This window comes from Pleurodeles waltl, chromosome 3_1 (genome assembly GCF_031143425.1).
Source record: "Pleurodeles waltl isolate 20211129_DDA chromosome 3_1, aPleWal1.hap1.20221129, whole genome shotgun sequence".
In the NCBI taxonomy this organism is placed as follows: domain Eukaryota; kingdom Metazoa; phylum Chordata; class Amphibia; order Caudata; family Salamandridae; genus Pleurodeles; species Pleurodeles waltl.
In genome coordinates this window covers 765,204,085-765,229,644 of record NC_090440.1, presented here as the reverse complement: position 1 = coordinate 765,229,644, position 25,560 = coordinate 765,204,085, and the positions used below count along the sequence as shown (strand labels likewise).

Below are 25,560 nucleotides of genomic sequence, written 5' to 3'. Positions count from 1 at the left end.
CCTTAGGTATTTATCTATTGTCATTAGGGCAGTCTTTCATAGAGTCATTAGAACTGCACACCAATGCAGGACTGAAATGTGAGGTTGGCTGAATTTTGTGGTGTAGGAAAAAGGTACGTTATGTGGCACATACAACAGTTTCTTTCATAAGTATGCAGAGTGCATTGTGGCGGCAGAATTGCAAATTTCTCTGATCCTTAATTCAGGAAGTAGGCTATATTCCATTAGGTCATCCAGGAATTCATCCACCATGCACAGTAACAGGAGTAACTATCTCTGGTTTAGCCATTGAGCTGCAAAGAGATTAGTTCAGTTATTGTATACTAGACCTAGACTTCCCCTTGTTTCCCTGCAAACCTTATCTTTTATCTAGGTAGAAAGAGGCACATCATATTTGTCCCCAGTTGGTGTCAGTAGGAAAACAAAAACTGTTTTCATGGAGAGAAAGAATATGGAATGCTTGAAATATTGTCTGCCAGTGGTAAATTACTCAGGCCACGTTCCAGTCCAATTGTTTTGCTCACTCTTTCTACATACAGTGAGCAAATGCATGCACATTAGCCTTGTCCTGCCCCATTAGGAACTCACAACCTCAAAGCAGGCCAACCCTCCTCGGAAATGAAACACAAGCAACCCCACGCAAATGTCTGTGGCTGAGAACTGTGCAACAAGTTCACCCATAAACTTTGTTTCTGTGTGTTGCCCTAAGAGGGGAATGTATACCCAGAATTGGATCCTGTGTTTGCTGTGCCATGGGAATCAAGATACACCTCACTAATTAGACCCAATAGGGCCAAAAAAGGCTCTGCTTTACTTACATAGATGGGACCGGGCCTGGCAGTTTGGTTTGGACATTTTTAGCAGGTTCATGTTTGATTTGCTTGCCACTGATCTTTGTCTTCAGGGGCATAGTGGGGAAAAGCTAGTGCCAGTGGGCGAGACTTTTACAAGCCTCCCACATTTGACACTTTGGTTTCAGAAAAGATTTTCATTACAGAGTACTGTTCACATTTTGGTTGTCTCTTCCACATCCCACATAAGGCAGTGGCTTTGATGTAATATGCCTTTATACCACTGTGAGCATCATCCCTGTTAAGCCCACTTAGGAGGTAGCGTACATGCATTGTTTTCTCACCTGCAATTTTGTAAAGAATTGTAATTTTATGACTGTGTTCCAGTGGTTGTCTGTAGGAAAGCTTATGTTCAATACAGTAAGCATTATTTTGTTTGGTGACAAGTCAATGATAAGGGCTATAGGCGTAATTGGTTCATAGGGAAAGGTTGTCAGAAGCCATAAGCCTCATCTATTTTTTATGAAAAGTTGAAAAGTTACAACAGATGTCATATTTATAGTCAAAAATACACGTTAAAGTCAATAGGCCTTTTAGACTTTAACAATACTCTATTAAATACGGTGCAGTGTTAAAGCCTATAGACAGATATTTTGTTACACATTATTTCACTGATTGCTCTAGTAAGCTAGGTTTTGGTAATGGTTGCACCCACTGACAAGCCTTGAGTGTAGAAGATAAGCATTGTGATAATCCTTCTCAGGTCCTTTTAGAAGTACAAGTATGTTGATTGCAGTTGTAATTTTGAACATATTTGTAATTTATGACTGTTACTTATGCAAAAGTTTACGGTGCATACAGGTGACCTACGCATGGCATTTTGACAATCCATGGCAAACGCCGTAGGCCTAATTGGTTGATTTACAAAAGCTTTGTCTGATGCCACAGATCTGATCTCTTCATCTGTTTTATGGGTTATTTTTGTTTTCTGACAAACCCTGGGAGTATAAGTTAGAATAATGATATTCCTTTTTAGGCTATTTTAGGAGGGGGTATATATTCCTTTGCCAAATGTAATTTTTTACGTATATGCAATTTTATGACTGTATTACTGTTCGCTGGCATGAGGGACGGTTTATGCTGAATATAGTAGGCCTGAGTTTGTTATGGTGAAAATCACTACTAATGTACATAAGCCTGTTTGGTTCATTGAGGAAAATTGACAAATTCTTTATGTATGATTGGATTGGTACGAAAGGTTGCGACAAAGAAAGTAGACCTCACTTATCAATTGTGAAAAACATGTACTAAGGCCTATAGGCCTTTTAGGATGGAGTGCTACTGTACTGTTTTACCATTTTGTCACATTATCCAACAGATCAGAGTGGGAGGCAAGGGTTTTGATGCAAGTTGCCTACTGTCACAAACCCCTTTCTGAAGACATTTTGCACTGTATAATCTTCATTAGGCTCTTCTAGGAGGAGTAGCTAATTGGTTTTCTAACTGTAAGTTTATACATGAGTGAAATTTTTATATATATATATATATATATATATACATATATATACATATATGTGTATATATATATATATATATATATATATATATATATATATATATATATATATATATAGTGACAAAGCTTATGCTCCGTATCGTAAGGGAGTGTGGGTTATGGCGAGAAGTCAATAACGAAGGCTGCAGAACGTAAGCTTAATTGAAAAATGTTATTTTAGGTGCATTGTCTGTTTACCAGGGCTAGGCTTGATTGTAATGAGGATGCCCACAGTATCAATAGTTGCCACCTTTTTGAGTGTTTGATTTGTCCCATCACTTAGTGATCCTTAGAGCATGTTCAGTTTTGTACCATCATTTCACATTCCAACATTTAATTAACGTGTTCCACATAAGCCATGCAGACGTCACGCATAAGCACACTGAAATGTCAGACATGCATACTAGAAAATGTGATAGCTACACTTTCTAATGTCCGTCATAGCTTGAATCTTGTAACAGAGTAAGCACAGGACCCATGTCTGGGTATACTAGCCGCATTAAGGGTGTCTACTGCACCAAACCACATGTGGACGGAGAAATGCTGAAATGAATATCAGCCATTGGCGATTGCCTGGCTGCATCTTTGATCCTGTGTGTTGGAAATGGCCCTTTTTGCAGGGTTATCCCCAAACTTCTTGCCTTCTTCCTCCTATTTTTTCAGGTCTGTTTTTGATGGTTTATTGTCTCTGCGCACTTTACCTCTGCTAATCAGTGCTTAAGTGCTAGTGCTCCCTATGTAAATTGTACTTTTGATTGGTTCAGCCTTGATTGGCATACTTGATTTACCTGTAAGTCCTTAGTAAAGTGCACTAGAGGTGCACAGGGCCTGTAAATCAAATACTACCAGTGGGCCTGCAGCACTGATTGTGCCTCCCATATAAGTAGCCATGTAAACGTGGCTCAGACCTTCTACCACAGTGACTGTGTGTGCAGTTTTAAACTGCCAATTCGACCTGGCAAGGGTACCCACTTGCCAGGCCAAAACCTTCCCATGTAAGGCACCTCTAAGGTAGGCCCTAGGTACCCCCATGGGCAGGGTGCAGTATATTTAAGAGGTAGGACATGTACTGGTGTGTTGTACATGTCCTAACAGTGAAATACTGACAAATTCGGGTTTCACTGTTGCAAGGCCTATCTCCCTCCTAGGTTAACATGGGGGCTGCCTTTAAATAACTGAAAGTGCAGATTCCCTGTCATGGCAGATAGAAATGAGTTTGGGGTGTCTAACCTCACAATAGAAAAATACATCTTTTAGTGAAGTTGGTTTTTAGATTGTGAGTTTGAAAATGCCACTTTTAGAAAGTAGGCATTTTCTTTCTTAAACCATTCTGTGACACTGCCTGTTTGTGGATTCCCCATCTGGGTTAGTTTGACAGTTGGGCTGTTGTAAATTCCCTCTACACAGGGACACAAAGGGGTCTGGGGTGTAGCCTGCATATCCTGATGGGCCATCTGAGCTAGAGTGGAAGAAGGAGTGGGCGCTTACACCTGAAAAGACTGTGCCTGCCCTCACACAGTGTACCCCTTGCTTTGCGTCTGGGGCTTGGCCTGGACAAGGAAGGATCAAACATTTGAAACTTTGCTTTGAAGTTTGCCATCTTCAGAGGCAGAACGGGGTATAAAAAGAAGACCCAAAACCCCAGACTTTTAGAATCTTTCTGAAATCAAGTGGAACCTCTGACAATTGGAAGAGCTGGACGAGGAGTACTGTCCCTTTGCCGTGTTGCTTTGCTGGACTGGCCTACAGTTGCTGCTTCTGCCTGAAAAGAGTGCAAAGGGTGAACTTTGCTGTGTGTCCTGCTCGAGAAAGTTCTCCAAGGGCTTCAAGTAGTGCTTGCCTCCTGTTGGAAGTCTCAGGGACACCAGAGACTTCAGTTTCCTCAACCTGCAGCACTGGGAACTGTGTGTTTTGTGCTGTTTAAGAGGAGAAACCACTGCGATGCTGCCAACGAAGCTGCTGGTCTGCACCGTGACCTGCGGAATGCCACACACAGTCGCATTGCCCAGCTTTGCACTGCGACCTCGGTCTCACCAACGACTTCACCTAGCCGCTGCTCGCACCACGACCTGTGGGCCCTGCACTCCTGCATTGCCTGCTCACACTGCAGCTGGGCAAAACACAAATGATGGACGGAATGCGGAACCAATCAAACATTCACCCCCCAGTCACAGATCTGGGTTTAATCCATCGTTCTTTTGCTCACCATGCCACCCCAGTTTAGACCCAGCCATGTGCAAATCAGTCTTGACCCTGGTTCTCATGGGAAAGTCCATCCTGAACTGCAGCCCGGGCATCCCCGACGACACCCCTCCTGCTGACACTGGCGCTGCTACCTGCACTGTGGCCTGCAGACACTGCTTGTGAGGTACAGAAAGCATCGCCCCATCACTCACCGCAGCCCTGGTCCACCAACACCAGCATCATCAACTCCAATGTCATCATCAGGCGTCCTGCCTACACCGTGGCCTGTGGACACCGAAGCACCGCTCTGCACCGCTGGCTTGGGCCTACAGACGACAGCGCTTCAGCAACAATGATGCCGCTGCCTGCACTGTGGCCTAGTGACACCGCACGTCGTGCCACCCCACTTAACACCGCAGCCCTGGTCTCACCGACGCTGCTGGACGCCGTCACCAAGCTGCTGGCTGAACCGTAACCTGTGGGCACCACACGTCGCATCGTTCCACTTCTTACCACAGCCCTGACGCCATCCAACCCAGCGCTCTTGACTTCATCAGCCCAGAGTTCGATCCCCAAGGCGTGTGACTTCAAGGGCCCAATGACTCCCGCACCGACTACGGAACTGACACAGCAACGTCAGCCACACTGCTCTTCAGAGCTCACCGCTGGGATCACAACGCCCTGCAATTCCAAAGGTACTGTTTAGAAGTCTTCATGAAACCGTAGCCGGCCCGCAATGCCGCGGCTGGCCTGAACTGCTGGTTTTGTTGATCACGACACAGTGAGAGCCCCAGGTGGAGCTATTGACTTCAAGGAACTGTAATTTTGAGTAAACCTTGTAGAATTCATATATTTATTACTGTATGGTGGATTTTTATTGTATTTGGTCTTGTTTCATATAGATATTTTTCTAAAACTGGTTTGGTGTCCTTTTGTATTGTCTTCATTTATTACTGTGTGTTATGTGCAAATGCTTTACACATTGCTTCTAAGTTAAGATTGACTGCTCGTGCCAAGCTACCAAGGGGGTGAGCAGGGGTTATCTGAGCAGGTATCTCCCTTATCCTGACTAGAGTGAGTGCCCCTACTTGGACAGGGTGCAAACCGACTGCCAACTAGAGGCCCCATTTCTAACACTGTGCTATAGGACTCAGGCTCCACTCTGATGCTCCATGCTGACGAGGCCCAGATAGGTCAACACCAGTCTAGCATCGTTTGCTTCATTCAGAGGAGACCTGGCCTGCAAGTTTGGGCTGGACTTTTACCATTGGAGCAGGACCAAGACTGATTTGCACAGGGCTGGTTCCGGTCTGTAGTAGCTTGCTGGACAAAATAATAATGTACTGGAATGTGACTGAAATTCATTGAAGCATTCCACCCATCACCTTTTTACTTGCTTCAGGTCAATCAGAGTTAGCCACCATGTGCCCGTGAGCCAATGTGGTCCTCACATGCGGTCCTTGTCAATAGCCATTTGCTACCATTGGGCCACTGACTGACCTTTCTTACCAGATATACATACCATTACCATTGCTGATACTGAGTGGTATGCATAAGAAAAGTGCCCCTACCCCTTGTCCCAAAGATGATGTGCACACACTACTAGTATCCGCTGCTCAAGGACACACTGCAAAACAGAACAAACATAAACATCAATGTAGTGATGCACCAACAAAAATCATGTATATAAGCTTCCAATCCAACTGAAGACTGTTCCATGTCTTCTTTATTTCATTTCAAAATCAGTTGTTACCCTTTAATGACTAATTATTTGTGTGGTGTTGGCGGTTGCGAATGTAATGCTCCATTACTGATTTGGGTGTCTTTTTGTGGGGTCTGCTTAGCTGGAAATATGAGTGGGGCATTGGGTTGAAATACAACTGGGACCTCCAGTGTTAATGACACTATTCCAGGGCACAGGGACATACATTGATGCTCCTAAATGAATCATTTACTGTCTAAACAAATGTGGATGCCCCGAAGAAGTTCATGGTGGTGAACGAAACGTGTTGGCTGCGTGTTTGGCTGTAACGTTGTGGAGTCAAAGAATTTTCACAACTGCTTTCGAAATGAAATAAAGAAGACATGGAACAGTCTACAGTTTGATTGGACTTTTATATACATGTTTTTTGTTGGTGCACCACTATGTTGATGTTTATACGTACCATTACACTCCGGTGTCACTTCTCTGTCACCCATTAATTCGTTAATTTCCTTTCCCTTTATTACCAACTGGTACATACAGTAAACATATTTCTGTATCTACTTATGGCTAGGTTTTGTGGGAACTTGTAGATTTTGGTCTCCTTCAGATATCAAAATGCATGTATAAGTAGTTCTGGCTATAATACCCCAGTTATCTGAGCTTCTTCTTCACGAACCAGGGCGCTCTCATAGGTGTTGTCCGTCCCTGAAACACTTGTCTTTAATAGTCATGTCCATAGTGACCCAGCTAAATTTACCTTGGAAGCTAACCTTGCCTTCTGAGATTGGCACTGACATAATATCTACAAACTTTAAAACCAATCCTGAACTATGCAGAAGCAGTATGTGGATCAAGCTCACTTGCCTCTCTCTTCATTGCTGTGCATCTGTGGATGCCACATCTGCAAAGCTCAAACCCATGTATGGTATTGGCAGGGGTGAGCAACTCTGCAACTCCATGACCAGCCAGGATGCTCACCCATTCCACTCAGTTGGTGGTCTGGGCAAGGGTGCTCTGACAACTTCTACCTTGATTCCTCCCACTTCCCACGCAAAGCACGTCACTGTAGGAGATACACACATCACCAATGTACCCATCACAAACATGGCGTTCACATGGGTGGACTGGCAATGATCCCTCCTACCAAGCTATGTGAGAGGAGCAGACCAAGTTAGGTGTGCAGCTAGCCACACTTGGGCGAAGCAGCTACAGAGGAACAGAGGCAACGGCAGGACTCGCTGTGAGTTGCACCTGCTGTTTGAGGGGCAACATAAATTAAAACAACGGGCCTCCATTGCAGTGCATGGACAGTTCATCATCTGTTCACTGCAGTTGATGCTTTCTCTAGAGGGGCAATCAGTTGTAGAACTGCAGTAAGAGGCAGGGACTTGCAATATCGAATGGTTGACATGAGCTGACCCAACAGCTCTCTGTAGGTGTTTTTTGTTATGACACGAGTTCTGAAAAGACAGCATAAGGGTAACCCTAGAAAACCTAAAAAAGCCATATGTCCGGGTTCTTTTGTAAACGTCTTTGAATGTTGACTTAGTCGAGGTGTGTTTTATCTGTGGTTATTTCCAAGTGCTGCGAGAACTGGGGCGAGGGGTGCACAATTTAAGCAAGCAGTTGATAGGTGTAGTCTAGCCAAATGAGAAGTGGTGCTTAAAGGGCCGTAGCTACTTCCTCTTAAAATGCAACTACAATAAATGTATCAACCAAAACTGAGCCTAATGAATTATTTTGAGAGCAGTGTACTGAGGCATGTCAGAGCACCAGTATTACAGGGTGGAAATAAAAGTTCGTTGTTAAAAGAACAACCGGGCTACATACGGCTGTGCTCCCTGTAATTTACTTTGCCTTCTTTATCTTCCGAAAAAATGCAATCCATGAGGCACTTTCGCGTAGTATTTTAAGTATGTAAATATTTTTGCTGATGCCACATTTTTTTTCATTTTTAGACTCGAATACACTGACCAACAAGGTAGAATCAAAAATGCGAGGTAAGCATGTTTGCTGTGCATGCCAGTGATGTACATGTGCTATGTGCCTGTAGATGTCCTGGCTTTCGCTGTAGGTTGAAGTTTGTGCTGTGTGCTCCAGCGGCCCACCTCTTTGTAAACTCCTCAATATTCTAAACTGTTATGTGATTGAAACCGAGAAGATGTGAAACAGCAGAGCACCCAGGTATTTCGTTTTCATAAAGTGTTGCACATCATTGTCAAAGGGTATTTAATTATAGTGCCGAATCGAATGGTCATTCCTTTTAATATTTTGACAAAGGTAATTTCGTTTTTACTAGAGATCCACCATCTAATGTGGCCTGTGTGTCATCGTGTAAACTCACATGGTGTGGCCCGCTGCGTCCCTGGGGCTGTAGATTTGTGTAATCACTCTATGAAAAAAGTTACTTCAGTCCCAGAGCAGTAAGGGAGCTAAATTGACTTCTTATCAGTAATTTCTCATATCACTGAAGATCGAAGGAATTTACTAATGCGGAGCAATAGTCATACCGGAGACAAATAAGGTTGATTTTACACAGGCCTTTCACTTAAATAGAAGTAAAGCACATTTTTAGGCAAGTAAAGCCTTTTTTTTAGATAAGTATCTCTGTTGAGGATTGTCGCCAAGGTAGTGGCTGTGTGAGGTGTTACCTTTGAAGTGCATTCATTGTAAAAATTGCTACCAATATATTTTAATTGTAACTTGGTTACTCAGTGTTGATGCTTTATAATCAGTCTTGATACGCTGTTATATATTTTATTGTGCGATATCTTTCTATTTGGTTATTTTCTTAACTTTGTATGCATCTTTACTAAGATCCTAATGACTGTTACAATGTATCTGTTGTCGGTCTTCACATCCCTCCTTTAGGCTAGAGATGACTGTTCAACAAAGCTGCACTGGAATGTCAAGATGCCGTGCAGGTTGACTATGCTTCTCACTCCAAGGACCTAGGAGCCTGGTCAGTAGGGAACACAAGTAGTGTGGTTCTTGCTACTGCAGGTTGACCTCGGACCATACAGTTTAACAGATCTGGGAAAAGCTCAAAGGCGTGCGTGATTACGTAATTGGCCGTAATTGACAACCTCAGTAGCAGAACCTGCTAATGCAAGCATAAATACTTCCACTTATCCAGAGCCTGAGGTCGGAAATAATGAGCAACTAGGGATTTGCTATGGGCCTACTGTCCACACTGGCTTCAGAAGCATGTGTGATGATAGTATCAAAATACTTCCCTAGGGTGTTGCATGCCCTGCTCAGAGCATGCCATTACTGGGGCTTTCATTGATTGGAAAGTATGTCTTCTTGTGAAGCTGGGGAAAGTGGCCAGGAGAAGTGTGTGAAGTGACTTGTAGTGTAGTTCTTGATGTAATGACTCATGTGGAGTTCAGCCAGGCACCAAAGTTGTGACTGAGTGTGCAGCCAATAATGCTGGATAGGGGGTATTGTTGGTTCTTTTTGTGTGCCAGCCACATGAAGAGTTGTGGGCAGTGCACGGAGCGGAGGCGAAGGGAATCTGATTCGAATACCTTTGGTCGGTAACCAGATTTAATTTTGTGTCAAGTAGGAGGGGTGCTTTTGAGGTAGGCTAGAGAAGGTGTCGTCATAGGTATATTATAGAGGATGGGAACGTCAGCACATTCCGTTTTTGAAGCATGTATGAAAAGTAGGGGTCTGTGTCCTTAAAAGGATCTCTCAAGGGACGCTGTATAGCAGCCTCTAAAATGACACCATCTTTCTGAGCTAGTTGTGAAGTTTGTATCTTTTTCAAAGAGACACTAGTAAGAGAAAGTGCTTGGCATCCAGAGTGTCGGGATCTTCAAATCTAGGTACAGATAAAGTATTTCTTTGTAAAGCGTGTAAAATTCATGGGTGATACCATTCTTCGACTCTAGAAGAGTGCAGTCACTTAACTTCAGTGTTAGGAATGGAAAGCATCCACTTCTTAAACTCATCGCGTGCACGTGGCATTCTTATGTGTCTGCGGTGTACTTCTACTTGACAATGGCACCCGGTGCATGGGGACAGTCCCTTGCCACCGTGCGTTTGTGTGGAGCCTCTGACAGGGGGAACCAAAAGTCTCTTTGCCTCTCCTAACCCACGAGCCTGCTGGCATCTGCTCTGACACTTCACTGCAGGCTGGGAGGTGGGGAATGGACTGAAACGTCTAGGTGACGGGAAGAAGGGAGATATCGTGCAGCAAAATGTCTGTACGCTCTCTGTCTCTGTGCTGTAATAATACTCTTCAAGCAATTGCATTGTTCTGCTACGTAGCATACTGGTAAATCCGGGAGATTGGGATAACGTTGAGCAACCAGGATTTTTTTAAAGCGGTGAGTTGTGGCAAGTAGTGAATCATTCCTGGAAACTGGGCCTACACTGGTTAATTCACCCTCAGCACAAAAACTGTTCTTGGCAAGGAGTAACGTTTGGCAGATGAACCCAGCATGATGAGAAACAATTCTATAACAAATTTTCCCTGAAATTAGTCAGTGTTGCCAAACGTGAAAGGATGAATGTCGAGAGCAGTGTGAAGTGAAGCCACCGAAAGTACATACATGACTGATGCACTTAAATGCTGGGCCACTGTCAGGTGGTTAGTATCTGAGTTGATGTATTGAACGTGCCTTCGTGATGAGTCTGCTTATTACTACGAAAAGCAATTAAACTAGTCACTGGTATCTCTATATAGGTTTAGAGTTGGTGCTGACTCTCGTGGTAAGTGACTTAAAAAGTGTTCTCATGGGATCAGCATGATCTTTGTGAATTATAGTCTGTAAACTACCTCTAGTGGTTGCATTTGCACATAAGACAATCAATACCCCTTGCCTACAGCAATGAGGCATGTGGAGCACTCCTTTTTAAAAACAAACTTATGCAGTGCATCCCGATAGCCCCCTGCCCCTTGGTTCCTTTTTACACTACTTCTAATAGTTTCCCATAGTGTTGTTAAATGACTTACATCAAACTATTAAAGTGCAGTTGCCTGGACTGTATTTCCAATGTTGAACCAGTAGGAAATATTTTCAAATGGTTGAAGCAGGGTAGACAGCCTTAGTAGCTTGATGCTTGAAATGTATGAGCAGTCTGTGGAGGACTGTTGCTTCCAGTTACTATGTGAATTAAATGCCAAAGGTGAAAGTAGGGTCTGATAGAGACTTCTATTTGCCGATTCCTTACCATAAAATTTCCTCCAGGCGTCAGAGTGTATCTGGAGATTTTTCTTCGAGCAGTACCCTTGTGCACCGTCAGGTGGTGTCGGTCAATTCCACGTCCGTCATTGGCATCGTGGTCGCCGTGATGACATTGCAGTCATATATGTTCGCAACCCCAGAGCACTGGCATCAGTTCTTTTCTTTCCACACAAGCCATCGGACAGATCTGGAGAAGAGCTACCCTCAGTTGCTTTTTGAATGACTTTTCTACCTTTTTGTTGAAGTTTTTGACCTACTTAGTGCGTAAAGATGTCTTCCTGCAAGACTGGATTCAAATCATGTGACTCCTGTCACCACACAATGTCGGTGACAGATCTGCACCTCGTATGTTTGTGGTACCTGGAGCACGACCACTACCCGAAGTCGTGCTCTGAGTGCCGGGCCATGAACCTGTAGGCTTTGAGGAAGCGGTCCCTAAAGCTCATGGCGGCCCAGCACTCAGCTCTGTGTTGCTCCCGGTCTCATTGGAGAGGAAGGTCATGATACCGTTCGCGGAGCCACTACCACTCGTCCTAGTCCCACTCAAAATCGTCACGACATTAATATCATAAGAAAAAGAAGTAGAAGAAGAGTAAATGTTCTTCGACTTCACCCCATTACTCTGACGGTACGACACGGGAGGAGCATTGATGCACTAGGCCTCCGTTCTCAGAGCCTGCTTCTGGGTCAGCTTTGCGCCTCCCCAAATTTCCAGAAGCCAGAGACACCCCTGCCCAACTTGGAGAGTTTTAGAAGCCCATGTACCTCATTTTTTGGCAGTCCGATCCTGGGGTGGCACCTTTGGGCCCAGTGAGGTTAGAGGGGGCCCCCTTGGATTCTGCGCTGGCAGCTTCGGCCCTGGCTCTGAAAGGCACCTCCGGATCTGTTAACGGATCTGTGCCGATGACTGACATCGCAACGTTCCCCAGTGCCTTTAAGGATGTCAACGCTTCCAATGCCAGTCAGGTCCACGATCAACGTCGATCCCATACTAATTCCATACTCCAATCTAGAGCAGGAATGATGTTGTTCGACGCATAAATCCTTCTTCAGCGGGGACTATGTTCCCCAGATTGGTTCCTTATCCTTATGCCTATAGGCAGGTATGCTGGACCCTTTAGAATTCAGCTAGAAGATCCTGAAATAGACTGGGCTCAGGAATTGGCCAAAGTGAGTTGTCTTGACACCTCACCTGATGCTGGCATGCTTTCTCCTTCTACTGTGGCTAGGGAGGAGGGAGCCTCATATCCAATGGTGGTGAGAAGAGCAGCTGAGGTCCTGGGCCTCGAGCTGCCTTGTGTGGCTGTCAGGACTAACCTCCTGACTGAGGTACTTCAGCCCCAGGACTTCTACGTCTGAAGCCCTGTTACCATTCAATGAAGCCCTTACTGATGTCCTGCTGGGGGCATGGTATAAACCCAGCACAGGGGTTTCTGTCAACAGGACAATTGCCCACCGCCATAGGCCTGCGCCTAACAACCCTAAATTCCTGACCCAACATCTTACGCCTAAGAGATTTGTCATCCAGGCTTCTTCCACTTCTAGCGCATACCCTTCTGTACCCCCAGGCAGGGAATCAAAACAACTGGACCAACTTGAGAAGAAAATGTTCTCTTCCTTCAGCCTGGCGTTGAGGTTTGTGAACACCGCATGCCTTTTCGGCCGCTATTCCTATACTTTATGGCATACAGTTGCGCAGGTGCTACCACAGGTCCTGGAGTAGGCCCAGGCCCTTTTTTCCCACGGTGTTGCTGACAGGAGAGATGCAGCCAAGTTCACAGTCATTTGTGGGCTGGACTCTACCGACTCACAAGGTAGATCTGTTGCGTCAGTGGTGGCCTTGAGGTACCACGCTTGGCTAAGGACATCTGGCTTTTGGGGGATGTCCAGCAATCGCTTATGGACATGCCCTTCAATGACACCCGTCTCTTTGGAGACAAAGCGCTCAAGCTCTTTAAGGAGTCCCAGGCTACGGCTCGGTCCCTTGGCCTCAGTCCGCTTTTTGCCCCTTTCATGGCTACGGATGGAGCTTCCAACCACGTCCGTTTCCCTCCAGCCACCGTGCCTGGCATGCTGCCTAGCCTCTGTTTGGAGACTACGTTCCGGTCGACCCAGTCCACCCCACCCTCACCTACCTCATCAAGCCGGCCTCCAAAACTTCCTAGACCGTCGCTCCGCCACAGACAAGTTGGAAGCAGGATTTGCCATCACCTGCCATCACCTGCCCTACTGGAAAATCATCACGACCGACAGGTGGGTTTTGCAAATACTCCGAAGAGGCTACTCCCTCCCCTTCGGGACTACCCCTTTGACCATGCCACCATCCTACGATCAGAAGACAGAGGATCACTTGGCACTTCTCAGTGAGGAAGTTATGGCTCTCTTTGCCAAGAGAGCCATAGAGATGATCCCTGTGCCAGAAGTAGGTCATGGTGGTGATTCCTGCTACTTTCTGTTGCCCAAAAATGTCAAGGGCCTCTCTCCTATCCTCAACCTCCAGTCCTTCAATCTCTTCCTCAGGAAGGAGAAGTTCCAAATGCTTGCTCTGACTCAGGTCCTTTCTGGCTTGGACCCTGGAGTCTGGATAGTAGCACTGGACTTGCAGGACGCCTACTTTCACATTCCCGTCATGCCTGCCCATTGACCTTATTTGCGGTTCGTAGTAGGTCACAAGCACTTTCTGTTTACCGTGCTTCCCTTTGGCCTTACCAGCGCCTCTCAGGTGTTCATTAAAGTGATGGCGGTGATCGCAGCTCATGTGCGCAGGTTAGGGGTTTCAATCTTCCCCTACCTTGATGACTGGCTGTTGAAAGCAGGTTCATCCCAGACTGTCATCTCCCGCCTTCAGACTATGGTGATCCTCCTGCATTCACTGGGATTCACTATAAATGTGCCAGTGTCACACCTGACTCCCTCTCAGACACTCCGTTTCATCGGAGCTGTTCTGGACACAGTACAGTTTCAGGCCTATCCTTCCGAGCGGTGAGTCCAGGATATTCAGGCTTTGATACTGATGTTTCAGCTTCTGTCCTGGGTTTTGGTGAGAATGACTCTGAGGCTTCATGGCCTCATGGCCTCCTGCGTCCTGCTGGTTGCACATGCTAGATGGCATATGCAGGCTCTGCAGTGGAATCTAAAATTCCAGTGGGTGCATCATCAGGGGACTCTCTCCGAGATGGCCCACGATTTGCAGTGGTAGCTTTCAAACCACAATTGGGTCAAAGGCAGATCCCTCTCTCTTCCCCAACCAGATCTAACATTAGTGACGGATGCATCACTCCTGGAATGGGGTGGCCACATGAGGGAGGCATAGATTAGAGGCGTCTGGACTCCGGCGAAGTCCGGGCTCCACATTAATCTTGTGGAGCTCAGGGCAATCAGGCTTGCATTGAAAGCATTCCTTACCTCTATCAAAGGGAAAAGTGGTGCAGGTGTTCACGGACAACACCACCTCCATCTGGTACTGTAACAAGCAGGGTGGGGTGTGGTTGTGGACCCTTTGTCAAGAGGCTTTGCGCCTCTGGACATGGCTGTAACTTCAGGGCATTTCCCTGTCGGTTCAACATCTCATGGGGCTCTCTGAAAGCCAGAGCAGACAAACTCAGCCGTCAATGCATGGTCGATCACGAATGTCATCTCCATCCAGAGGTGGCGCAAGGTCTCTTTCAGCAGTGGAAAGAGCCTTGGTTATATCTGTTCGCCTCTGCAGAGAACGCATAATGTCAGCTGTTTTGTGCGTGGCAGTTTCCAAGACGTCACTCGCTCCGCAAGGCTTTTCGTCTCGAGTGGAGCTCAGGCCTCTTATACGCCTTTCCAACAATATCACTTCTGCCCAGAGTTCTCAAGAAGATAAAAAATGACTGGGCCCAAGTAATTCTTGTGGCTCTGGATTGGGCTTGAAGACTATGGTATCCCAAGCTTCTGAACATGGCCATCTATCCTACACTTAGACTGCCTCTTCGGGAGGATCTTCTGTCCCAGCAGCAGGGGACGGTTCTCCACCCAAACCTGTCCAGTCTTTGCCTTCTTGCATCAAGATTGAGCAGCAGCAGTTGACCACTTTCGACCTTCATCCAAAGTCTGTAATGTTATCGTGGTAGCCAAGCATCCCTCCACCAAAAAGGTATACGCCTGTCATTGGAACACTTTTGTGGCATGGTGTACCAACAAGTTTGTTGATCCCCCTTTCTGCACCTCTGTCTGAGGTTCTCTTGTTTGTACTCTCTTGCCCAGCATGGCTCTCCTTTGGGCATCCTTAAGGGTTATCTGTTTACAATCTCTGCTTTCCTCAGAATACCTGATCAACCCTCCTTGTTTAAACCTCCCAATGTTGGGAGATTTCTCAAGGGTCTTACCCCCATGTTTCTACCTACCCTGTTCATAATGCCCCAGTGGGATTTGAACTTGGTACTCACTATCCTCATGTGTGCTCCCTTTGAGCCTCTTCATAATTGTCCTCTTCTGCTCCTCACCTTAAAATCTGCCTTTATTGTTGCTGTCACCTTTGCACCGAGAGTGAGTAAGCTACAAGCTCTTTCTTCGAAGCCACCCTTTATCGCTGTCCATCCTGTCAAGGTGGTGCTTCGTACCAGGGCCTCTTTGCTACCTAAAGTGGTCATGCCCTTTAATGTAGGTCAATCCATCACCTTGCCTACTTTTTAGGCACCACCACATCCTTCTTGTGGAAAGACTCCACTGTATGGATCCAAAAAGAGCATTGGCGTTCTACCTTAATCGTATCAAAGACTTCCGGGTGGACGATCAACTCTTTGTTGGTTATGTGGGTGTGACGAAAGGACTGGCGGTGCAGAAAAGGACCATCTCTAGATGGGTTGTCTTCTGCATCAAAATGTGCTACGATTTGTCTAAAAAGCAACCCCCTGAGGGTTTGCATGCTCACTCTACCAGAGCAACTGCCACAACCACTGCGTTAGCGTGCAGAGTTCCAGTCCTGGATATCTGAAAGGCAGCAACATGGGCATCCCTGCCCATGTTCACAAAACACTACTGCCTGGACAGTCAGATCTGCAGGGACATTTTCTTTGGCCATTCAGTCCTGCAGGACTTCTTATTATGATCCTGGTTCGTAGACCCACCTCCGGGTACGGTATTGCTTGGGTATCTATTCTAAGATAAGGAATCTGCAACTGGAAGTCTCTATCAGATGAATAAGTTACTTACCTTTGGCAACAAATTATCTGGTAGACATATTCAAGTTGCAGATTCCTTACCGACCCACCTGTCCTCCATGCTCTGCGAGCTGATTTCTAGGACCATAGACTTCCCTTTCAGGGCCCTAGTTCTGTTCACCAGTCTCAGTGTTCTTCATGGCTCCGTGCTTCTGGCGTGGAAAGTCGTAAAAAGAAACTGACATCAGCGCACTGGGGTGGCAGCTATAAATGACCCCAATGTCATGATGGCGACCACAGCGCCAAGGACAGATGCGGATTCGACCGATGCAACCTGACGGTGCGCAAGGGTATTGCTTGAAGAAAAATATCCAGATCAAGTCTGATGCCTGGGGGAAATTCTAAGGTAAGAAATCTGCAACTAGAATATGTCCCTACCAGATAATTTGTTACCGAAGTTAAGTAACTTGTTCTTTCTGCTTTCTGTTTCATCTAGGGAAGCACACAGTCAGATTGAAAAAAGGAGAAGAGACAAGATGAACAGTTTCATTGACGAGCTAGCATCTTTAGTACCGACGTGCAATGCAATGTCCAGAAAGCTCGATAAACTAACAGTCCTACGGATGGCTGTCCAGCACATGAAGACTTTACGAGGTAGGACTAGGTAGCCATTAGAAATCTATTTTAACATGGATATTATGCCGACCTCTCTTCCCCACCCAATCTTACCCGTTCAATTAAAAAAGTACTGTAGCATCATGATTTCGTTATCTGTCATATTCCAAGTACATTCAGTAATGGAGAATCTGCTTCTCCATGACCAGCGGCCCTTTTTTAGCCTTTCCTCTGCTCCATTTCTCATACATCTAAAATCAAGTGTTTGGTCATAGAGAACTATTCTTTGTCATGATGAAGTTTTTCTCCATTTGCTGAGATGATCCATCTTCCACTCTATCCTGTCTACACCTAAAACTCGGCGATTGGAAAAAAAATACGTTTCTAGGTTATTCAAAAAGCCCTCTGACCTTAAAAACCGGTGCACAGAAATCAGCAATAGCAGTCAACATTTCACGTGCCAAAAGATACTGCTGTGTGTGTGTGTGTGTGTCTGTGTGTGTTTGTTTGTTTTGTACTGCAGGGAAGTTGCACAGGGTTCTGGATTGTGATATGTTGTATGTGCTTCTGGTAGTCTGGTTCTGCTGTGCCCTTACAGGCTGCATGTCTCTTCTAATTAGGACAACAGGAATTAAACAAAGGAAGTTTCGAGGATGTTCTAGGAAAGCATATTAAATACAGCACACCAAACAGTACACATAGGTCTAATTTTATATCAGACGTGCCTCAGATTTCTTGTTCCTGGTCAGCTGCCTTTGGGTATGGGTTCATTATTTCAGTTAAAGAAGTATTATTTAGTCACAAATGAACACCTATCATTCTCGGGTATACTCCATTTTTCATACAGATGCTATTTTTTCCACTTCTTCATTTATTAGTGTTAGGCAAATGGCTAAGGTTTGCAGTCCTAGTGTTGTACATGGTTTTCTGCCAAAATATCAAAAGAAAAACTATTATGATACAAGAATATTGTGTCGGAAACCTTGTCCATTTTTTTTTTGTTATATAATATCATTTTTTAAACATTGTTGTCTGTATATATAATATATAGTTTTATTTAATGTAATTGTAAAAATATCGTTTTTAATTAGTTTAATACATGATTTAAAGTATTATAAGGTATTAACATTGTTATGTATGGCTTGTAGTTTTTAATGTGAGACTTACATTTTTATAAATGTAATTAGTCATTTTTAATTTAGTTGTGTGTTTATTGATGATTAGGGTGGGAATGTATTTTAAACATAAATTGTTTTATATTTTCAATAAATTTTATGCTAAATAAATTATTATTTTATAATAATTTAATTTATTCATTTTGTTTATTTTAGTTTTTTAGTATAGATATTTTAAGGTGAAATTTAATTATTTTAAAATTTAATTAGTCATTTTTAATTTCCTAGTGGGCTATTGGGTTCTTAGGGGATTGCATTGGGAAGTTATTCAAAATATTTTTTATTTGTAATTAATTTTTATGTTAATGAAATTATACATCGATAATTATGTAAAACATTAAAATGTTTTTTATTTTTTTGTCCTCATACACCTCTGGCTTAAATCAACTCCATATCACCCAAATGGAAAAGAAACCTCACTCATATATGGAGATAAATGACGCCAGGGAGCCCGGATCTCTCTCACTCAACCTCAACGCAAGAATTTGCTTTCAAGGATAAAGATTGATCTGGCCTCTAAACATAGGACAAGACTGGATAATACAACCCCATCAAGTATTACTCTCTTATGCCCCTCCGTTCCATAACCGTGACCATATTTCTGCCTTTTTTTCCTTATTTAAATTATTCCCTGCCACATCTTGGATATCCCAATAAGTGCATCAAACCAGTCCGTGTATGAAGGGGCAGAAACAGATGTCACTTCTGACAGATTTCACTCCTGGCCAGAAGTATCGCGTAAAATAATACTAGCTTCCTCACTCTGCTGTTTACTTCCCCTTCTTCCGCTATACTGAAGATTACTAAGGGGAGACTCTGTGAGATATGTTGCTTCACAGTACTTGAAATCACTTTACATACTTTTACCCCGAAAGTATCTACCGATGGACATTCTAAGAACATATGAATGTCAGATGCTCTTTGTAAACCACATTTTGTGCAAGTAACTGGTTAATCCCCTCTCATCTTACAGAGCTTACACGGGGTAAAGAAAACCCTATGCAGAGTAAAAAGATGATTCTTCATTAATTATGCTAGTTTAACTTCCATGTGAGCTATGCACATTGATATTTTCCACCATACTTGCCCTTGATCTAAGGGCATCACTTCCCCCCACCCCCTCCCAAAAGGGAATCAGGCAAGTTAAAATCACCGTCCATCGCATCCACCAAGCCCCAGTACCAACTCAACACCTTCATGAGTCTCCCAGGATTTTTAGTTATATTGTCTTCAAACTGATTTGCAGCCCCAACCTGACTATAACCTTCGGAGTCCAATTTCTTAATGTACTTTAACCTAGAGAGATTTCCTCCTGACCGCTCCGTTAGCTCTTCCCAGGATAACAAAGAACCATCCCTAACTAGATCCCCCCCATAATTGGATCCCCGCTCTCTTAAGAGGCAAAGCCAATACATCTGTAAGACACTAGGGGGCATCCCAAACCGGAACACAATAACTATAATACTCTATTTTTACCACTTGCCGTACCCTGTACCAAAGTTTGGCTGCATCCTGTAATATTTCAACGTCACTTTCTTAAAACATTTGGGATCTCCGAATTTATGTAAAAAAGATAATGCTGCACCTTTTTCAGTTGCTACCATACAGTTAAGCATATCTCCAACCAACAAGCGATCAGGGGAAGAAAATAACATTCTAACGTTCTTAAGTTGAAATGCCCACGCATAATACTTTATATAAGGAAGAGTAAGGCCACCTTTCTCTTTTCTTCTATGCAATTTCTATTATGCAATCCTGTGGCCTTTTTGCACCCAATTAAAATAATTTATCTTCTGTTGAAGAATAATCAAAAGTCTTTTATCCATTAGTAGGCAAATACAGTTATAAAGAAAATTCAACTTCTGTAAGATTATAATTTTAACCAAATTTACTCTTCCAATAATTGTAAGAGGGAAGGTGTAACCATCCTAGCATTAACTTACTACCCTCTGTTGTCACAGGCTTGATATTAACCTCCGCTATTCGTTCCAGCTCCTGGTCAATTAATAGCCCTAAGTACCTCATAGATTTCGTAGTATGGCAGTTATCAGCCTCCATATTCCATACCATTATCTCAGTCTTTTCATGATTAATATGATAACCCGAGATCTTCCCAAATTCCTCCTCTGCACTCAATAACGTAGGTAAGGCAGACGATAAGTGTGTTAACTAAAGGATCATCAGCAAATAAAGCCACTTTCTTCACCCACCCCTTACTATTAACGGGAGAAATTCTAGGGTCCTGCCTGATCCTTCTAGCAAAAGGCTCTATACATATAACAGTGGAGAAAGGGGACAGCCCTCTCTGGTCTCCCTAGTAATCTCAAAGGCGTCAGTGAGCGTTCCATTCACCAGAACCTTAGCCTCTGGTGCCTGACAGAGCGATCAAATTGCCAGACAAAATTTACTACCTAAATTATTCCTTTCAAGAACTAAATTTAGGTCATTCCAATTGACTATCAAATGCTTTCATTGCATCGAGGGCTATAACTGCTAAAGGTTCTTGATACGTAGTAGCTAAGTCAATGGCACCAATTAGATTAAACGTTTGTTCATACATGAACCTGTTTCATATAAAACCTTTCCGGTCTGCGTGAATCAACTTACTTATCACCCCACCCAACCTATTTGCCAGTACCTTAGCATAGAGCTTATAATCACTGTGCAGAAAAGATATTGGTCTATTGGATTCACATCTTACTGAGGATTTCCCTGTTTTTAAAATGAGAAAGTTGCTTCACGCCAAAAGACGGGCGCTAAAGCACCTTCTTCAAAAATCTCTGAAAACAATTGAGCCATTAGAGGAACTATAGACACATCCAAAACAATATAAAATTCAACAGGGATACCATCAGGTCCTGCCACCTTCCCCCTCTTATGCTTTTTAAAAACTACTCTTATTTTCTCCTCAATGATAGGTCTGATCAAATAAGACTGCTTATCCTGTGTAAGGCGAGGAAGCATATCCATATCTAACCAGTCTCCAATTACCTCAGCCTCCACTTCCCCCTCCTCCATATAAAGCAATGCAAAAAACTTTTGAAAGGCCTCTTTTATATCATCAGGGGATATCAAATTAACCCAGAGTAACTGTCCACTAGCTCCTCGATACTACCCCGTGACTGATCTTTCTTAATTTTCCAAGCTAGTACTTTCCCCATACTTTCTCCATACTCAAATTGGGCCTGCTTACTTGCCTCCCATCTTTTTGCAATCCTTACTTGTAAAACCAATTCCAACTGCTGCCGCAACTGTCTTATCTTATTATTCAGCTGCTCCTCGTCACCTCCCTCCTCATATTTAGTGTTACATAACCACATTTCCTTCTCTATACCCTCCAAATCCTCCCTATACTGCTTTGTTCTATATTAATAATAATTGGGAAGTTTTCACAGAGTATAATTGCGCTTCCTGCCCTTGATTCACTTACTTACTCACCCATACGGTGCACTGAACAGGGTGAACAACCCCAAAAAACCCTGTAATCAACAACAAAGTTGCTGATAAATTGCAATTTGTTGTGCTCAGGCACACATCCAGCTTAATATTCATTCACAGTCTATATATTTTGTAACATGTAACCAGTATTTATTACATAATGTTCATTCGTTCCCGATGACTCTTCTAAAATGATACATACTATGGCTTCTCAATGTTCAAATCAGGCCTTTATGGTATTCTCATCAAGCCAAATCTTATGATATCATTTGTACAATAGCTTCTCAAAGTCCAAAAATAAGCCTTTCCGGCATCCACACCAAGCCTTATAGCTTCTCAAAGTCCAAAATAAGCCTTTACGGCATCCACACCAACCCAGCATGTGTTTCGTCAGGGATATCTCCCACCAGACTTTATCAGGGCTGTAATTATATATAACATGACAAAGCTTAATACATCATGTTCATGTTATTGCCAATCTTAACCCACCCTGTGGTGCTTAGTGAAGAGCAATGAAATATATCCAATATTCTTACTTATCTGTGAATAGTGTGATTAGTAGCTATTGAGTATTTTCTCAATGTGAAATCTTTTATAATCAATTTATTATATGTATTTTTTATTTGTGTATTGTTTATTTTTTATAGATATTGTATTATCTTTGTTTATACTAATTGCCTTATTCCCATATTACAGATCGCCCTGTGTACATGCACACACATGTGAATATTCCCATTGTTTGTCATATAGACTGACCTCCGCTTATTAATAAATCACTTGTTTCCAATCACTACGATAGTTTTTCTGGCCATGAACTTCCTCTTCATATGATGTTAGCCACCATACCTTGTCTTTTATTTTGTTCCGTTTATCTGTAATTATGAATGGTCAATAAACCTCCTTCTTGTTGTTTATTGTTCTATGCTATTTTATGCAAATTATTCAATCACTGGAATAAATAATTACTATTATTGCCGGTTACCAACTAAGTTTATCACAAGGCAAAGAATTGTATCCATTATATCGCTGATATATTATTATAAAGTCTCCAGGTGCCCACATTTAGAAATGTCTTGTTACTCTAGCCCCTAAATATAATTGCCAACTTGGTTTGAGGTATTACTCTACTACGAACATCTTAGTCACACCCAATATTATTATAGTTTGTACTCTCAATATGGTTACCTATTTGTGTCAATCATTTCCGTATTGCCGCTCCATTTGATGCGAGTCCGCTAATCAAAACCGTCACGGTAAGCGCTCGATAGTTAAATAGCTGTCTCTGCGTACCGTGCGTATGAGTCATCGTCTACGCACCGATTAGTCCTCCTTCAATTTTATTCATCATCCTTTCAAACATAAAGATAAAGAGCGGACTAAAACGGTACCCTTCATAAGTTTTGTTGTTTAGTGCCTTTATCGTAGGTTAATATATCTGCTTATTCTCATAAATAATGAAAAGCAGATTATCGTTCTGCTACTTCAACTGAAGTTATTGAATAATGTCTCACGACTTTAAATGATGTATATTTATTTATGTGTTCCTATCTACTCCCAATCCTCCTATGATTGATGTCTACGTATTCTCATACATAATCGAAAGCAGGTTATCAGACCTGCTATTTAAACTGAAGCTATTAAATGCATACAACTCAGGAATATAAGTAATGTTTATATAACCTTTCCTGCCTGCTCCAACTACTCCTATAATTACTGGTACCTATTATTAATTTTTCACTCTTATGCACTTTGTATTCAACTAAATAAGTATATTATGTTTGAAGTGTCACTCTTAGAATAGTACTACCCGCTATAATGATTATTAACACTCTCTAGACCTATTACATTTGTATGCAGATTCATTAATAATGAACTACAAACCTCACTATACTTAAATATGTGTGTGCATGTACCACAAAGGGTATTTTATTCTCCATTTTGCTACTTAATATCCTCAGTTAAAACTCATCTTGCGTATTCAGTGTTACTTTGCATGTTATATTCTCTCCATTACACTCCCCAAAAATATTCTAACTCATGGTCTGTGTTTAGACCTTCCTCCACAGCTTGTAATTTCATGATCCATAGTGATTCTCTACGTCTCAGATGTAGTTCCCTGTTACCTCCCCTGGGGTCATCAGGAATGTGTTCTAAACCAAAAATATTATGTTTTCATATGTATTTTGCTTAATACATGACTGTACATGTTGTACAATTGGATATCTATCATCCATTTGCTTCAATGCTCTCAGGTGTTCAGCAATTCTTATTCTCAAGGGACGTATCGTGCTACCAACATATATACGTTCACTTTTGATGACATATACTACATATTTTGTATCACAAGTCATGTGTGATCTTAATTAATGGATGTTACAACTGCGGTCAACATATTCTTTCATACCATGACAAACCTATTTACATACCCCACACTGACCATATTTAAAGAATCAACACCAAAAAAGAGGGGCTAGAAAAAATAATAACGGAGGTTCGGAAACAAAGTCCAGGTCCTGTGTATAATACTCCCATCTAATATATAAAAAAACAAGAAAGTATACACAGTTCCATAAAAGAAACAAGTTCCTATGATTCAAAAGTTTCTGATAGCCAAAATTTCTTGGAACATGAGCCCTCACTCACCGTTTGGTGACATGCTTTATCATTGGGCTATGCTCCTCGTCAGGCTGGCACTGCAATGCCTGACGGGCCCCACACGGGGCTCTTTGCAGGAGATCTTTTGATGATGAATAATAGCCAGTCAGTTTGTGAACTGGTGTAGGATTGGTATCAAAAAAGAAAAAGTGCTGTTAAAAATTACTAGAGGTGAAATATAATCTATTAAAGTATCTGACCTCTGTCATAATTAAAAACAAATATTTGGGGAGGGGGTAAGATAAGGTCTAGTCTCCCTGGTACAAAAAAAGAGTTGGTGGCTATCACTAAACCTCTCAATTTAGAGTGTAGTGAATATAAGTAAAGGCTCACTGTACTACCATCAAATCTAGGTCGACATGTTTCTCGCTTTTTAGTCTATAAGATCTATTGCGATTCATCAGGACCAATAAACCTACCTAATCCTAGAGTTATGTAGAACCCATAATTGGGTAATTTCACATTAGGCAGAAACCTAGAATATAGGAAACGAAAGGATAAATCATACATAGATATACAAACTATTAATAGTGTGTGGCGTATAAATACTATTAATCAAAACATGTGAAATCTCCCCTTTGTGATGTGCATATAAAACAGGTGGAGGAACAAAAGCTGCTAGTCGTCAAATGTGCTTACCCTCCTCATATTTGTGGATGGGCCCCATCGGGTAAGGCACCAAGCTTGTGTGGTCCAACACGTTCTAAATATATAGATATAAATAGAGTAAAACTGGTCAAGTTGAAGAAATTACAGGCATCTATTATGTCTAATTAGATAAAACTGAGTAAAAAAGATTGGGTTACACTCCTACAAGCAATGTATTTATATGTAATCATAGTCCCAGAACAAATTCTCCTGCAAAAAGTATATAAGCATGAAAAACTATCATACCGATATACTCTGTGTAAAGTTAGCAGTATATAACAAGAAAATGATCATCATAAGGGAAAAGATTGAAAAAATGTGTTCAAATTAATTCACCAACTTTTGAAATATGAGTGCCTCGGTATCTAAAGTATCGTTTTTCAGGCAGGCTAAACCCTTAGCGAAGTACTCGTGGGCAAAATGTAAATAGAGTCACCACATACGCGCGTCCGGTAACACTAGTTGGACCG

General features: G+C 42.7%; 1 protein-coding gene across 5 annotated transcripts in view; it reads left to right on the top strand.

The window, feature by feature from the left end:
* The window catches only part of BMAL1 (basic helix-loop-helix ARNT like 1), a 573,964-nt gene that overhangs the window by 275,995 nt on the left and 272,409 nt on the right, over nucleotides 1-25,560 (top strand). For all 5 annotated transcript variants that reach the window (XM_069223570.1, XM_069223574.1, XM_069223572.1 and 2 more), the window contains 2 exons: nucleotides 8,194-8,235; nucleotides 17,056-17,213. In XM_069223570.1, the coding sequence (XP_069079671.1) occupies nucleotides 8,194-8,235; nucleotides 17,056-17,213 (200 nt within the window). The remainder of the gene's footprint in view (nucleotides 1-8,193; nucleotides 8,236-17,055; nucleotides 17,214-25,560) is intronic.